General features: G+C 39.3%; 3 protein-coding genes across 3 annotated transcripts; all 3 read right to left on the bottom strand.

The window, feature by feature from the left end:
* Positions 1 to 683: 683 nt before the first annotated feature.
* Positions 684 to 1641, bottom strand: LOC113718111 (uncharacterized). Its single transcript, XM_027243030.1, has 2 exons — positions 1499 to 1641; positions 684 to 1395 (listed from the first exon to the last, which is right to left on the bottom strand). The coding sequence occupies exons 1-2, from the start codon at positions 1639 to 1641 to the stop codon at positions 684 to 686; spliced, it is 855 nt and encodes a 284-aa protein (XP_027098831.1).
* A 120-nt stretch (positions 1642 to 1761) lies between these two features.
* Positions 1762 to 3279, bottom strand: LOC113718112 (uncharacterized). The gene has a single exon (XM_027243031.2). The coding sequence runs from the start codon at positions 3277 to 3279 to the stop codon at positions 1762 to 1764; it is 1518 nt and encodes a 505-aa protein (XP_027098832.2).
* Positions 3280 to 10458: 7179 nt separating this feature from the next.
* On the bottom strand, positions 10459 to 13608 carry LOC140021718 (uncharacterized). Its single transcript, XM_072073026.1, has 3 exons — positions 12485 to 13608; positions 12253 to 12369; positions 10459 to 12139 (listed from the first exon to the last, which is right to left on the bottom strand). The coding sequence occupies exons 1-3, from the start codon at positions 12948 to 12950 to the stop codon at positions 11211 to 11213; spliced, it is 1512 nt and encodes a 503-aa protein (XP_071929127.1). The 5' UTR covers positions 12951 to 13608; the 3' UTR covers positions 10459 to 11210.
* Positions 13609 to 14122: the final 514 nt, after the last annotated feature.

Here is a 14122-nt window from a genome sequence, read left to right as displayed (position 1 = left end):
GATTAGAAGCAGAATGCATACTGACCAACAGTTTGTGACTTTGAATCAGCGTAACTGGCCAAGTCTTTAAAGCTTATAGGAGTAAACTCGTTAGTCAAAACACAGCTTCCCTGTTCACTGAGCTCCTCAACCACAGTTTTTGCACTTATTACCCATTGAATAGTAAGGCCATTAGTCTGATATTGTTCCTCAATTTCTCTAACATCGGCATTTGATATCAGATACTTCTTAAAAGTATGAAGCTTTGATCCCATCTTTTCAATAGCAGCATTAAACATAATTCCCTCAACTCTTGATCCCTGATATTGGATTAAAAAAAATATGCTAACTCTATGGTGTGACTTAGCTAACGCAAAGGATAGGACAGATAAAGTATTGCAGAGTTTGATTCGTACCTGGTCATCAGAGAAAACAAATTTTTGGTATCTTGTAGGGGATTTCTGTGAAGAAGCGATATGCATTTTTTCCTGAACAATAATATGCGCTGACCAACCCCTCATTTTTGGCTTGATATCAGCAATGGAAAGCAGATTCACCATTCTATAAAAAAAGGGCAAGTTCTAATGTACAATTCATGAGACAATGTAGTAATATAATTGCTAAAGAGAACACAAACCAGAAAATAGAGCATTTAAGGGAACAAAATGACAAATGGAGAAAAAAAAACAAACCAGAAATAAATGCTACTGTCTAGCTAATTCAAGAACTTCATGAAAGACAACATTTCTAGTTTTGCACTCAGTAACTACGCCGCGATATGTTGCTGGAACTATCAGTGCTTTAACTGCAGATGAACTTTTTGCACGAGAAATGGCAACGTATAACTGGCCGTGAGAGAAAACAGGCTCGCGCAAATAAATCCCTACATAATCCAGAGTTTGCCCCTGAGACTTGTTAATCGTCATTGCAAAACATAACTTGACAGGAAATTGAGTTCTCTTAAAGGGGATGCCATTCTTTTCGCTGTCAGAAGTTTGGAGAGGAATCTTTGGCAGGAAGACTCTTTTACCACGGTATTGACCCACTGCAATCTCTGCACAAATAGTGTTGTGGCGCAGCTCTCTACATATAAGCCTGGTACCATTACAAAGGCCCTCCATTGGGTTCAAGTTTCTGAGCAGAATAATTGGACAGTTCTCTTTCAAGATCAACTTATGAGGTGGTAACCCCTTTGGATTTAAAGAATTGAGAAAGTCTTCATAGTCTCCTTGATCTCTTTCGTTAAGAGTTCTGTCAGAACTTACATAAGTATGCGGATCTCTAGGAAATCTATCAATAATGAGCTGGTTAACATCATCAACAGCATTATTTGTTCCTGATAGAATACACCGATTAATCATCTGATATGGATTCGAAGAATACACATTTAGATCACCAAAAATAGATTCGATTAACCTGGCGAGTAAAAACAAAGTCAGAACAAAAAGTGAGGGAAAACTGAAAGCTGTACAATTATATATATTCATGATACAAAAATACTATACAGAAAGATGTTCACCTATTAAGAGAAGCCTCCTTTCCATCATAAGGGATTGTCATATCCTTACATAAAGATATTTTGCCATCTTCGTCTTCTGGTTCGCGTCCCTCACCTATCCGCAGTAAGAATTCAGAGAAAGAATGATCCATAACAGCCCTCATATTTTCTGATAAAGTAATCTTCTGCAAAGTAGTCCATAGATGCGAGTTGACAAAACTTGACTGAACTAAAACGTCTCTTGTTGCATCTTTAATCACTAGTAGAGTCTGCCTGAAGTCACCTCAAAAAACCACCAGCTTGCCACTAAAAGGATCATCGCATTCCATTATGTCTTTGAGAAGCATATCAAATGCTTCGATTGTTTCCTTCTTAGCCATTGAAGCTTCATCCCACAATATAAGTTTGGCCTCTATAAGCAACTTAGCGGTCGAGCTTTGCTTACTAACTTGGCAAGACTTATTTCCTGATATATCAAGAGGGATCTTAAAGCGTGAATGTGCAGTCCTCCCACCAGGAAGTATAGAGGCAGCAACGCCAGACGATGCAACAGCAATGGCTATATAGCCTTGAGAACGCAAAGTAGCAAGTATTGACCGATAAAGGAAAGTTTTCCCTGTCCCACCTGGCCCATTGATGAAAAACTTCATTTTTTTTGGTGAGAAAACCTGTTTCATGATAGAGCTGTAGGCAAATTTCTGACCGGCATTAAGCTTCGAAGACAGTAGCAGATCCTCCTCTGTGAACTGAATATTCCTTTCAGTTTCAATTTCTTTTGTAATCCGTTGATCTAATGTAGCACCAAGGTAGTCAGGAACCAAGTGAAAGTCATCCATGCTTTTACCCATTTGTTCCAAAAATTTACTGATCTCCTGAAGTACCAGCATTCTGATGTACTGAGGAGTATATCCAGTGAGTGAACTATTTTTTTCATAATCCCTTGATAGCTCAAACTCATATCTTTCCCACAAGTATTTAGGATTTGACGGGGAGCAGAAACTTAGCATCACAGCAAACAGGTTTCTGAGTGAAGAAGGCATCTGAAAAGTAGCAGCCTCATCAAGGGTGTCTTCGATATACGTATCAGATTGTAACAGATCCATCTGGAAAGCGGCTTCTCTATAAGAAGCCATATGGACTCCATTAACAGTCAACAAGCGGTCGAACGAAATAGGGCCACAGACAGAGGATAAAAGTAGCCTCAAGAAATACCTCTCTCCTTCTGCTGGGCTAACGGTCACCAATCTTCCAACAACTTTTCGACGCTTTCTTTTAGACCACCGTTTCTTGTCTGGGCTCCATACAAAAAACTCAGGAAATTGTTTGTAAAGGAGATTGAGTTTCTGAGCATCTTTATTTGTCTGATTCATATAAAAGAACTCAGTCAGCATCGTTTTTGAGAAGTCAACATCAGCAACTAAATCAGCAAGATTGGTTCTTCTATGAAAAGAAACCATTTGCTCTCCAGGAAGATGAACCTGTAATGCATAGACGCTCGGGGTCATTTTGTTTAAAGTAAATCGAAATATCCACCAAAAAGCCTCTGCAGCAGCCACCCAGCGGCCAGACTGAAAGTCTAAAATTTCATCTACATCTTCAAAGGTATTTTCAGAATGGATATAAAAGCTCACACGATCATGCCCTTTATAAACATATTTGTAAAGATACTTAACTAACTTAACAGTGGAACATATCTCTACATTCAAATGGCAGTCAAACAAAGCCAAAAGATACGGACTGTACGGAACAACCCACCTATTATCCAACAAATGATTCCTCACTCTTACACACCGACAATCCATTCTTCTTTTATAGTGAGGATAACCATCTTCTGTACAAGTTGTGTAGTCACTAAATGTGAGAACCCGTAACTTTTTCATTTTCTAGGTTTTATTATCTTTCTAGGTTTTCTTATCTTCAATGACTTGTTTTCTGCACTTTCTGTATCCGGAAATTTTTCTAGATAATTTTTATGAGTAAATATAGTTTTTAGATGATTTTTCTAGTATCGAATAGTTTTTGAGAAATTAAGAGCGTATACCGGACGTGGGACCCACTAGTGCGAAAAGTTCGGAAAAATTCGGCCAACTAGGTTAAGTTTCGGATACTGGATTTAATTTACCGGGTGTTAAGAGATAATTAGAGGAAGCTATTTGGATTGATGTGGGAGGGAACAAAGTGATAGACTTGTATTAAATAAGTGACAAGTGTCACCATTCGATTGGAGGAACTTGTAAGACCACTATTCATTTTTTTACCAATGACCAAATAAATCAAAAATTCACCAAAAATTCCTCATTTTTGTCTTCCTCTTGGCCGAACCTCTTCCTACAAGAAAAGAAAGAAAAGCTTTCAAGTTTCTTGCTCCAATCTTGCCCAATCTCACAAACTAACCGTTTCATCTTGAATTCCTTCCATAAAACCTCTTCAATTAGTGTTAGTGAGTTGATTTGTGGAGTTATTTGGAAAGCTAAGAGGACCTATTGCTCTCTCTCTCTCTTGTTTCTAAGGTGAGTTGTGAAGAACCACCCTCCTTCCTTAATTGATACTTAAATCATGACTAGTGGTGGTATGAGATGCAATATTATGGATTATTTCCTGATTTGTGGTTGAAGTGATGAAGTTTTATTATTTTTGGGGATTTTTCTGTTTTAATATCAGCATGATTGTGTGGCTATCTATGATGATTGGAAATGGTATATAATGACTCTAGAAGGTGGAAAAAGTGGATTATTGCAAACAATTTCTGGTTTGGAAGAAATTTCAGAAAATTAGGGTTCTAGTGGGAGCATTCTGCCCGAATTTTTAGCTCCTAGTTAGAGGCCGAATTGGCCTTGGTTTAAAACATGAAAATTGTAGGGAATGATATTTTGGAGGTACCTACAAAATTTCAGGTCAATCGGAGTAGTGTAGAATGAGAAAAGTTGAAATTACTATTACTGTTCTGATTTTAACCGAATGTAAGAATTGCGCCTGTAATTGGTTGTTTTGGCTGGAATTGCTTCCGAATTAGTTGTTGAGGTCTTCTGATGAATTGTAGCCCTGTTTCTTAGCTTTCATCTGGTTTTAGAATTTCTGGATTTGGACTTGGATAGCCTGATTTATGATGTTTCCGCTAGAATGCGTTCTGTGAATCTATTTTTGTGATTCTGGTATGGTATCTTGCATTTTTGACCTGGTTAGACTCAAAACTGGGTTGAGTGACCTTCTGAAATATTGTAGCCCTATCTCTTAACTTCGAAATGGTGGGTCTTGCACCTTCATCCGCCAATCGTAGCGCCTTTGGTACCATTACCGTAAAATGACGTTAAAACTGTTTTTCTGGTTTTGAGCTTAACTTTCATTTCCGGACTTTTCCCTAACTTGACTTGTACTAGTACTACTTGGAGCTTGCTGAATGGCTATTGGATGAACTTGTTGTTGTGTGTGTACCTTTGGGTTGGAATGAGGAAATAATGAAGCCATGATGGTTGGAAAAGTTAGCAAATTCAGGGGAAGTGTTGTCCGAACTTTGAAGGGATTTATTTGCATTGAGTTTGTGATCTAAGGCTTGGATTTGAGTAAGGCAATGTTATATGATGGATGATTTCTGAGCCATGGAGGTGAGTGACCCTAAACTATTTCCGAAGTACTTGTGAACTATTTCTTGCATTATTTATTCGATTACATATCATGCGTGCTTGCATGTGGATTCATGACATGATTTGGCTTCAATGAGTTCTGGGAAAGTCTTGTGCTGGACACCAACGTCTCCACCTCTGTTCATGGTTCATGTTCATGTTTATCTGGAGCTCAAAAAGGGGCTCCCTCTCAATGTTAATGTTAAATGATCTATTTGAGGGTTGGGTGTTCAAGTGCAATGATTTCACTAGCTCAAGAGAGCAATAAACGTACATTTGATCTCTGAATCATGACATCATCGAAATGATCGAAATGCAACATTGTGAAATATATTTGATTACTGATTTTTCTGGTTACTCGCTGAGCTTCTAACTCACTCCAAAAATATTTTATTTCCCTCCACAGGGCTCAAAGCGAAGGAAGGACTTGTTGTGCTTATTCATGTGAATGGATGGCCTATATTTTGTACAGTTTGGATTTGGAATCATTTGATGTATAGTTGGGAATTGTTTCCGCTTCGCTTATGACATGTAATTTTTGGAGAATTTGATGTATATTGGAGATTTATATTGTAATATTTGAGGTTTATTCTTGTAATTCATTTGAGAATTGTAGTGAACGACTGAGTCCCGGCGAGAGTTGGGCAGGCGGCCCGCCGAACCCTCTGGTTCGCCTTAGGGGGAGGTGGGGCTGTCACAGTTGGTATCAGAGCCACTTCGCGTGGTCTCTGCGCGGAGTGAGTTTGGGGCCTAGTGGTGTTATGGTCCTGCTTTCGTGAAAGGTATAAGTGCTCTTTTGAGCATAAGCTATGAACTGTGCATGTTATAAGAGTAAGGATCATTATCATGGGACTTGAGGAAATTAGGTATGTATGTCGGGTAGGAATCTTTAATATGAATGATTCACTCTTGGGACCGGCCGGCTCGAGTTGTGAATTATCTTATTTGGGATTCTCATGCCCGGCTACTAACTCAATGAGAGCCTAGGTTAGAAAGGACTTAGGCGAACTAGAAAGGCGATTCTATGGAACTTCATATGGTCTGTTCGGGTGTGGTTAAGCGTGATCAATCTTGATTAAGATATAAATGGTGTTGTTCTCGTGGATGTTGGATAGAGCCCTGGGGGGAAAGAAAGTTTTTCATGAGTTATTTTGTACTCGTGACCTAGTCTGTCTAGAGTACTTTTGGAGGACCCTTTTGTTTTATGGGATGACTTTGTATGTACCTGACTGACTGTTCTGTATAATTGTTGATCCTGTATGTGTTCTCTGTATATGTGTTATGTGTTTACATGCTCTATGAGGGAGTTGTTTAGTTAATTGTTCTTGTTTACTGGTTCCTGTTTAGTGCTATGAAAAGGAGGGTTAGATGCCCTTTAACAGTATATTTATTTTGTGATCTAGATCGACTTAGATTTAATGGAAGGCACACGTAGTGGCCGGGGACGTGGGCGCGGGAATAGGCAACCTACACCTGAAAGGGGCACTGGAGAAACCTCCTCTGGACCTAACCCTGAACCGAGAGTTGACCCCAACGTGCAGATAGCTGCCGCTATGCAGCAAATGACCAACCTGCTGGCACAAGTGGTGCAGCAACAAGGCCAAACCCCAAACCCTAATTCTGGAAACCCGGACAATCATGTCGAAAGCGACGATAGGGCACTTGAGAGGCTCCAGAAGTTCGCACCACCGAAATTTATTGGGGAACCCGATCCGGATGTCGCCGAAAGGTGGCTCGAGAAAATGGTAGACATTTTCGCTGCCCTGCACTACACCGAAGAACGGCAGGTGACTTTCGCCGTTTTCCAGTTGGAAGGGGCGGCCCGTTCCTGGTGGAACGTCATATGGCAAAAATGGGAACGGGAACAGATGCCCAGGACTTGGGTGAATTTTATGCGGGAGTTCAACGCGAAATTCTTCCCTCCTCTAGTCCAGGAGCGGAAGGAAGATGAGTTTATCTGATTTCGTCAAGGGGCCCAATCTGTCACGGAATACGAGAGCCAGTTCACCCGCCTATCCAAATTTGCCCCTGAACTGATCATGACCGAGCAGCGGCGAATAAGGCGTTTTATCCAAGGTTTGAACGTAGAAATTCAGCAGGACCTCGCGGTGGCCCAGATTAATGCTTTTAGCGAGGCCGTAGAGAAGGCGCAACGAGTAGAAAATGCTAGGCTGCAGGTGAAAAACTTTCAAACCAAGAAAAGGGGCTTTCCTGGGAGTAGCTCTGAGCAAGAAGGTACAAGTACGCCCCCTAAGATGGGAAAGGGAAACGGAGGAGTACGACAACCAAGGGTGTCGCGTGATGTTCCTCAGGGAGGACCGGTCTCTGTTGCTCGTGGTCCCTGTGGATATTGCGGAGGGCCAAATCATACGGAGGTAAATTGTTGGAAGAAAGAGGGAAAATGTTTGCGCTGCGGAAGTGCCGATCATCGGATTGCTGACTGCCCAATTCGATTGCGAAAAGGAAAAGGGACCCCGCGACCAACTAAGACTAACCCTGGACAGTCGAAAAAGGAAGGGACTGGATCCAAGGCACCGGCTCAGGTGTATTCTTTAGAACACCATCAGGATCCTGGCTCGTCAGAGGACGTAGAAGGTATGGTCCGTTGGGTACCATAGATTTTGATAGATTCCGTTGATAAGAAAATTTCGAAGGCGAAATTTCTTTAAGGGGGAGAGAGTGTGAGAACCCGTAACTTTTTCATTTTCTAGGTTTTATTATCTTTCTAGGTTTTCTTATTTTCAATGGCTTATTTTCTGCACTTTCTGTATCCGGAAATTTTTCTAGATAATTTTTATGAGTAAATATAGTTTTTAGATAATTTTTCTAGTATCGAATAGTTTTTGAGAAATTAAGAGCGTATACCGGACGTGGGACCCACTAGTGCGAAAAGTTCGGAAAAATTCGGCCAACTAGGTTGAGTTTCGGATACTGGGTTTAATTTATCGGGTGTTAAGAGATAATTAGAGGAACCTATTTGGATTGATGTGAGAGGGAACAAAGTGATAGACTTGCATTAAATAAGTGACAAGTGTCACCATTTGATTGGAGGAACTTGTAAGACCACTATTCATTTTCTTACCAATGACCAAATAAATTAAAAATTCACCAAAAATTCCTCATTTTTGTCTTCCTCTTGGCCGAACCTCTTCCTACAAGAAAAGAAAGAAAAGCTTCCAAGTTTCTTGCTCCAATCTTGCCCAATCTCACAAACTAACCGTTTCATCTTGAATTCCTTCCATAAAACCTCTTCAATTAGTGTTAGTGAGTTGATTTGTGGAGTTATTTGGAAAGCTAAGAGGACCTATTGCTCTCTCTCTCTCTTGTTTCTAAGGTGAGTTGTGAAGAACCACCCTCCTTCCTTAATTGATGCTTAAATCATGACTAGTGGTGGTATGAGATGCAATATTATGGATTATTTCCTGATTTGTGGTTGAAGTGATGAAGTTTTATTATTTTTGGAGATTTTTCTGTTTTAATATGAGCATGATTGTGTGGCTATCTATGATGATTGGAAATGGTATATAATGACTCTAGAAGGTGGAAAAAGTAGATTATTGCAAACAATTTCTGGTTTGGAAGAAATTTCAGAAAATTAGGGTTCTAGTAGGAGCATTCTGCCCGAATTTTTAGCTCCTTGTTAGAGGCCGAATTGGCCTTGGCTTAAAACATAAAAGTTGTAGGGAATGACATTTTGGAGGTACCTACAAAATTTCAGGTCAATCGGAGTAGTGTAGAATGAGAAAAGTCGAAATTACTATTGTTGTTCTGGTTTTACCCGAATGTAAGAATTGCGCCTGTAATTGGTTGTTTTGGCAGGAATTGCTTCCGAATTAGTTGTTGAGGTCTTCTGATGAATTGTAACCCAATTTCTTATCTTTCGTCTGGTTTTGGAATTTCTAGATTTGGACTTGGATGGCCTGATTTATGATGTTTCCGCTAGAATGCGTTCTGTGAATCTGTTTTTGTGATTCTGGTATCGTATCTTGCATTTTTGACCTAGTTACACTCAAAACTGGGTTGAGTGACCTTCTGAAATATTGTAGCCCTATCTCTTAACTTCGAAATGGTAGGTCTTGCACCTTCATCCGCCAATCGTAGCGCCTTTGGTACCATTACCGTAAAATGACGTTAAAACTGTTTTTCTGGTTTTGAGCTTAACTTTCATTTCCGGACTTTTCCCTAACTTGACTTGTACTAGTACTACTTGGAGCTTGCTGAATGGCTATTGGATGAACTTGTTGTTGTGTGTGTACCTTTGGGTTGGAATGAGGAAATAATGAAGCCATGATGGTTGGAAAAGTTAGCAAATTCAGGGGAAGTGCTGTCCGAACTTTGAAGGGATTTGTTTGCATTGAGTTTGTGATCTAAGGCTTGGATTTGAGCAAGGCAATGTTATATGATGGATGATTTCTGAGCCATGGAGGTGAGTGACCCTAAACTATTTCCGAAGTACTTGTGAACTATTTCTTGCATTATTTATTCGATTGCATATCATGCGTGCTTGCATGTGGATTCATGACATGATTGGCTTCAATGAGTTTTGGGAAAGTCTTGTGCTGGACACCAACGTCTCCACCTCTGTTCATGGTTCATGTTCATGTTTATCTGGAGCTCAAAAAGGGGCTCCCTCTCAATGTTAATGTTAAATGATCTATTTGAGGGTTGGGTGTTCAAGTGCAATGATTTCACTAGCTCAAGAGAGCAATAAACGTACATTTGATCTCTGAATCATGACATCATCGAAATGATCGAAATGCAACATTGTGAAATATATTTGATTACTGATTTTTCTGGTTACTCGCTGAGCTTCTAACTCACTCCAAAAATATTTTATTCCCCTCCACAGGGCTCAAAGCGAAGGAAGGACTTGTTGTGCTTATTCATGTGAATGGATGGCCTATATTTTGTACAGTTTGGATTTGGAATCATTTGATGTATAGTTGGGAATTGTTTCCGCTTCGCTTATGACATGTAATTTTTGGAGAATTTGATGTATATTGGAGATTTATATTGTAATATTTGAGGTTTATTCTTATAATTCATTTGAGAATTGTAGTGAACGACTGAGTCCCGGCGAGAGTTGGGCAGGCGGCCCGCCGAACCCTCTGGTTCGCCTTAGAGGGAGGTGGGGCTGTCACACTAAAACTCTTTGGATAATGGTTCTTGCACACCCCATCTTTCATACAAACATTATCCTTTTTTAATGAACCACATGGACCATGCATCATGTGCTTCATAACCAAAAAGTATAAATGTGGTTGCTTAGAAGGATCTGGTATTTCGGCCGAAACTATCATGTCATAAGCATCAGGATTGAGGGGCTTATATTCTGGCTTTTAAATAATCAACATATGAGCATGAGGAAGGCGAGAAACGCAATCACATACACACAGGCAGCCACTTCACCGAATATCTTTTTTTTTGTAACTTCAGTTTTTAATAATTCCAACTTTGCTCTAAACACTCTTGAAACTAAATCAGGTCTATCTTGAGCCTCTTCTCCATACTTTAGGTTGTCCTGTATTTCTTTCCACATCCTATTGCAAGTCATAGTAATGAATATGTCAGGCTTACCAAATCTCTGGACCAAAGACATAGCATCTATATACCTCCGTCTCATGTCTCTTGGACCACCAATAAAGGAAGATGGAAGATAAACACGGCGCCCAACTTTACCGCCGTTAGTCTGACCAGAAGATATGCTATCTGTTACACCTTTAAGAATCTCAGTTCTGATTTCTTTTTGTTTTTTCCTATGGAATTCAAGCCTCGAAGTCTCGATCTTAACATAAATATCCACAGAGAATTGCTGCAATAGTCTCCTTGTGTGCAAGAGCATTGAGGTGTCATCATCTCTGATCTGCAATTTGTAGCAATAATACTCTCGAGCAGAAACAGTTTCCTATTTTTTCTTTCCCTCCTCAGCAACTAAAACAAGAAAAGCAAAAGCTAAGACCCTCAGTTTTTTTTTAAAAAAAAAAACTCAGGAATCAAAGAAAATATATATTGAAAAGACAACCTTAAAAGAATTTTAAACAAGAAAGAAAGAATAGATTGAAGTAGCAGAAATCGATAAGTAAGCACAAAAAAATAAAAGGGAAAAACAGAATTTAGCAAAACGTACCTTTATTTTCCTTTTGAATAAGATCAATAGCATTTCCTATCCTAGGTAAAGCAATAAGGCTGTGATCATCAGTTTCTTCCCTTTTTCTTTTATTAGCAGCAGTGTTTCTTGGAATGTCGTAGTGCCAACCAGATTCACCTCTGGGAAACAATAGTGGGTACTGCAAAGAGTCATAGCATGCAAAATAGTGCTGGATTCTATGGCTTGTATTTGCATGACTATAAACCTGTATGTTGGTGCCCTTCTCTAAGGTTTCACTATCATGCTCTGTCCATATTGCAGTGACTTCTGAAGCCGTCGGCATATTATATAACCGCTGGTCAAGGCCCGGGTTGGAATTAAGAAATATGCTATGGTTATCTAGATTAGGAAGCTCTCTTAAAGACTTAAAAACTTTGGTATAAGGATTCTGCTCAAGAATACCCATCAGAAGCTTAAGAGTACTCTCTCGTAATCTTGGAGAAGTATTGAGTCTCTGTGACAATTCTTCCTCTTGATCATAAAAGTATAGTTGGATACCAGTAGGAGGGTGGCCATTTGGTGTGAGACTATTCAGAAGATGATAAATTTGACCTTGGACGCGGAAAGTGTAAACTCCCTGAGGATTTTTAGTCATTTTTCTATCATATTTTGCAGCAAAAGTGGTGAAGGCAAGATTGTTATTATAGGAGCGTGCATTCTTGCGGAAGTGAATACATTCCTCATCTGTACCAGAATAAAGGCGGAAGAGGGCATAAGGCATCACAGGATAAACAACAGAAACCTCTCCACCTGAACAGCAAAAATTGGGAGGTTCCAAATGGAGTCGATGAGCCCCACAGTGTTGACACTTTGGGGCATCAGGGAGGACCAATGATTCGGTTGGAATCTGCTTCAAGCGAGAAAAACTGGTTTTTTTGGTCCTTCGTTGCCTACCTAATACCGCACCAAACCATATATTTATCAATTTATAGGGCAAAAGAGGAAAAACAATATAATCTGCATCATTTTTAAGGCATAGCAACTTTATAATATAGACTAAACCCAACCTGTGTTCTCGAGTCGGGTGTTAACAACAATTTGTTGGCCACTACTGTGTTTAGAAGAAACACATGGAGCAACGTTGACAATACAGGTTCCTTTTTCTACCAAGGAGTTATCATGAACTGGAACAACAAGTTTATCGAAAGCCTCATAAGCATCAAAAATATTTATAAAGGAGGAATGCAAATAAGCAAACATTGCTTTGTTAAGAAACATAGGATAAACTGAGCAGCGTACCTTCAGGGACAGTAGACTGGTTAGTTGAAACAGGTAAAGAAGACTGGAGTTTTGTTGATATGCTATCAAACAGATCAGCTAATTCATTGTTGCTAGGAACTGGCTGCGGTACAGAATTGCATGGCTCAGGTACTGAACTATTCAGACATTGCCCTATTGAAGGTTCCTTAGCAGAGGAACTAAAGTTTTTTGGGGAGCGGATAGACTTGGGAGCATTGCATACAGGAGTAGAGGCCTCAGCAGGGGCAATCTTTTTCAGCTTTTCCAAAGCAGTTAACTCTTTTCTGCATTGGCATTTTCTATTTTTTTGTTCCTCTGGTATAGATGAATAGACAAAACCCTCAGCAGGATGCACATTAGTTGTCTTATTTCTAGCATACCGCTCCCGTCTGCGCTGCAACAACTCATCCTTTTTCTTTTTTGGCATATTAGCATAATGCATACGTCTAACGGTATTGCGGTCCATGAAAGAAACTAACTATAGTATTTCATATAGTAAGTTAATAGATTAGAGGGTAGCTATTTTTTTAAAGGGTAAAACATTAAAGGCCAGTTATTTTGAAATAAACAGTTAGCAAATGAATGCATAAACAGAAACATATAAATGCATAATCAAAAGCGTTTCTACCTAAATAGGAAAAAGGAAAAGTCAACTGGCAAAATAAAACTCAAAACAGCACAGCATCAGTTGAGGCTAAAGCATGAAAAGAGAGAAATGAACTAAGGAACGTGATGGAAAAATAAAAAAATATATTTCAACTTAATAATACCTGATTGTCTTCAATGGATCAAAAAAGAACACCAGAAAGGAAAAAAACAAGTTTCAGCGGAACCTCAAGTTCACTTGAACTATCAAGAGCTATCTGATAGGAAAAACAAACAAGAGAAAGTGCATGTGAGAACAGAAAAATTATAAGTTGCCAAGCAATCCCCTGTCTAGAAACACACACAGTCATCAGGGACATTATCATGGCCAAGTAAAGCAAGAAAAACACTTAGCATGGCAGCTTTCATAGCCAACAACTAGATTGTTTAACTACTCAGTGACAAAAAAAAAAAAGAAGTATGATCTCAGATATACCGTGTAATAAGCTCCAAACAGAACAAGTTGAAATCATAGCCATAAGGGGTTCATTGATAGAGCAGCACGGTATAAAACAACCAAAGCAAATATATGCAACAGGTCCAGATAAATGTGTCTAAATGCATAGATGGTAATAACAGAAATACTTTCATCTATATTCTACAGAGAATAAACAGAAACAAACCTGTGTTCTAGGCAGGATAAGTATATTCCTGATGCACAAAAAAAAAGGAGAAGAATCTGCAGGATTCTAGCCTTTTTGTTTTCACACCTAACAACAATGGATCACCTAAATAAGTAGAAGAAAGATAAAAAGAGCTCTTGACAACCTAACAATATCTCCTGTAGCACACACAACAACCTGCACCATAAAAGGGGAAAAAAACAAAAGTATCAGCAGGTAAGTACAAACTGAAATCCATGTTCCAGGATATTAAATGACTGAGCAACCAAAAGAAGGGGACATAGATGTAGAAATCAGTTTACAATACCTGTATAACTGCAAGAAATTCAGATTGCTTTACAGTGAAAAGCTGTCTAACTGCAAGAAATTC

This window comes from Coffea arabica, chromosome 11e (assembly GCF_036785885.1).
Source record: "Coffea arabica cultivar ET-39 chromosome 11e, Coffea Arabica ET-39 HiFi, whole genome shotgun sequence".
NCBI lineage: Eukaryota > Viridiplantae > Streptophyta > Magnoliopsida > Gentianales > Rubiaceae > Coffea > Coffea arabica.
This window is presented reverse-complemented; position numbering and strand designations above follow the sequence as displayed.

Coding starts and splice junctions, on each gene's coding strand:
- LOC113718111 (XM_027243030.1), bottom strand. CDS start 1,641: ATGAGGGCTGTTATGGATCATTCTTTCTCTGAATTCTTACTGCGGATA. Junction 1,396..1,498: donor AAGGAGGCTTCTCTTAATAG/GTGAACATCTTT, acceptor TTTACTCGCCAG/GTTAATCGAATCTATTTTTG.
- LOC113718112 (XM_027243031.2), bottom strand. CDS start 3,279: ATGGATTGTCGGTGTGTAAGAGTGAGGAATCATTTGTTGGATAATAGG.
- LOC140021718 (XM_072073026.1), bottom strand. CDS start 12,950: ATGGACCGCAATACCGTTAGACGTATGCATTATGCTAATATGCCAAAA. Junction 12,370..12,484: donor CCAGTCTACTGTCCCTGAAG/GTACGCTGCTCA, acceptor TTGTTGTTCCAG/TTCATGATAACTCCTTGGTA. Junction 12,140..12,252: donor CACCCGACTCGAGAACACAG/GTTGGGTTTAGT, acceptor GTGCGGTATTAG/GTAGGCAACGAAGGACCAAA.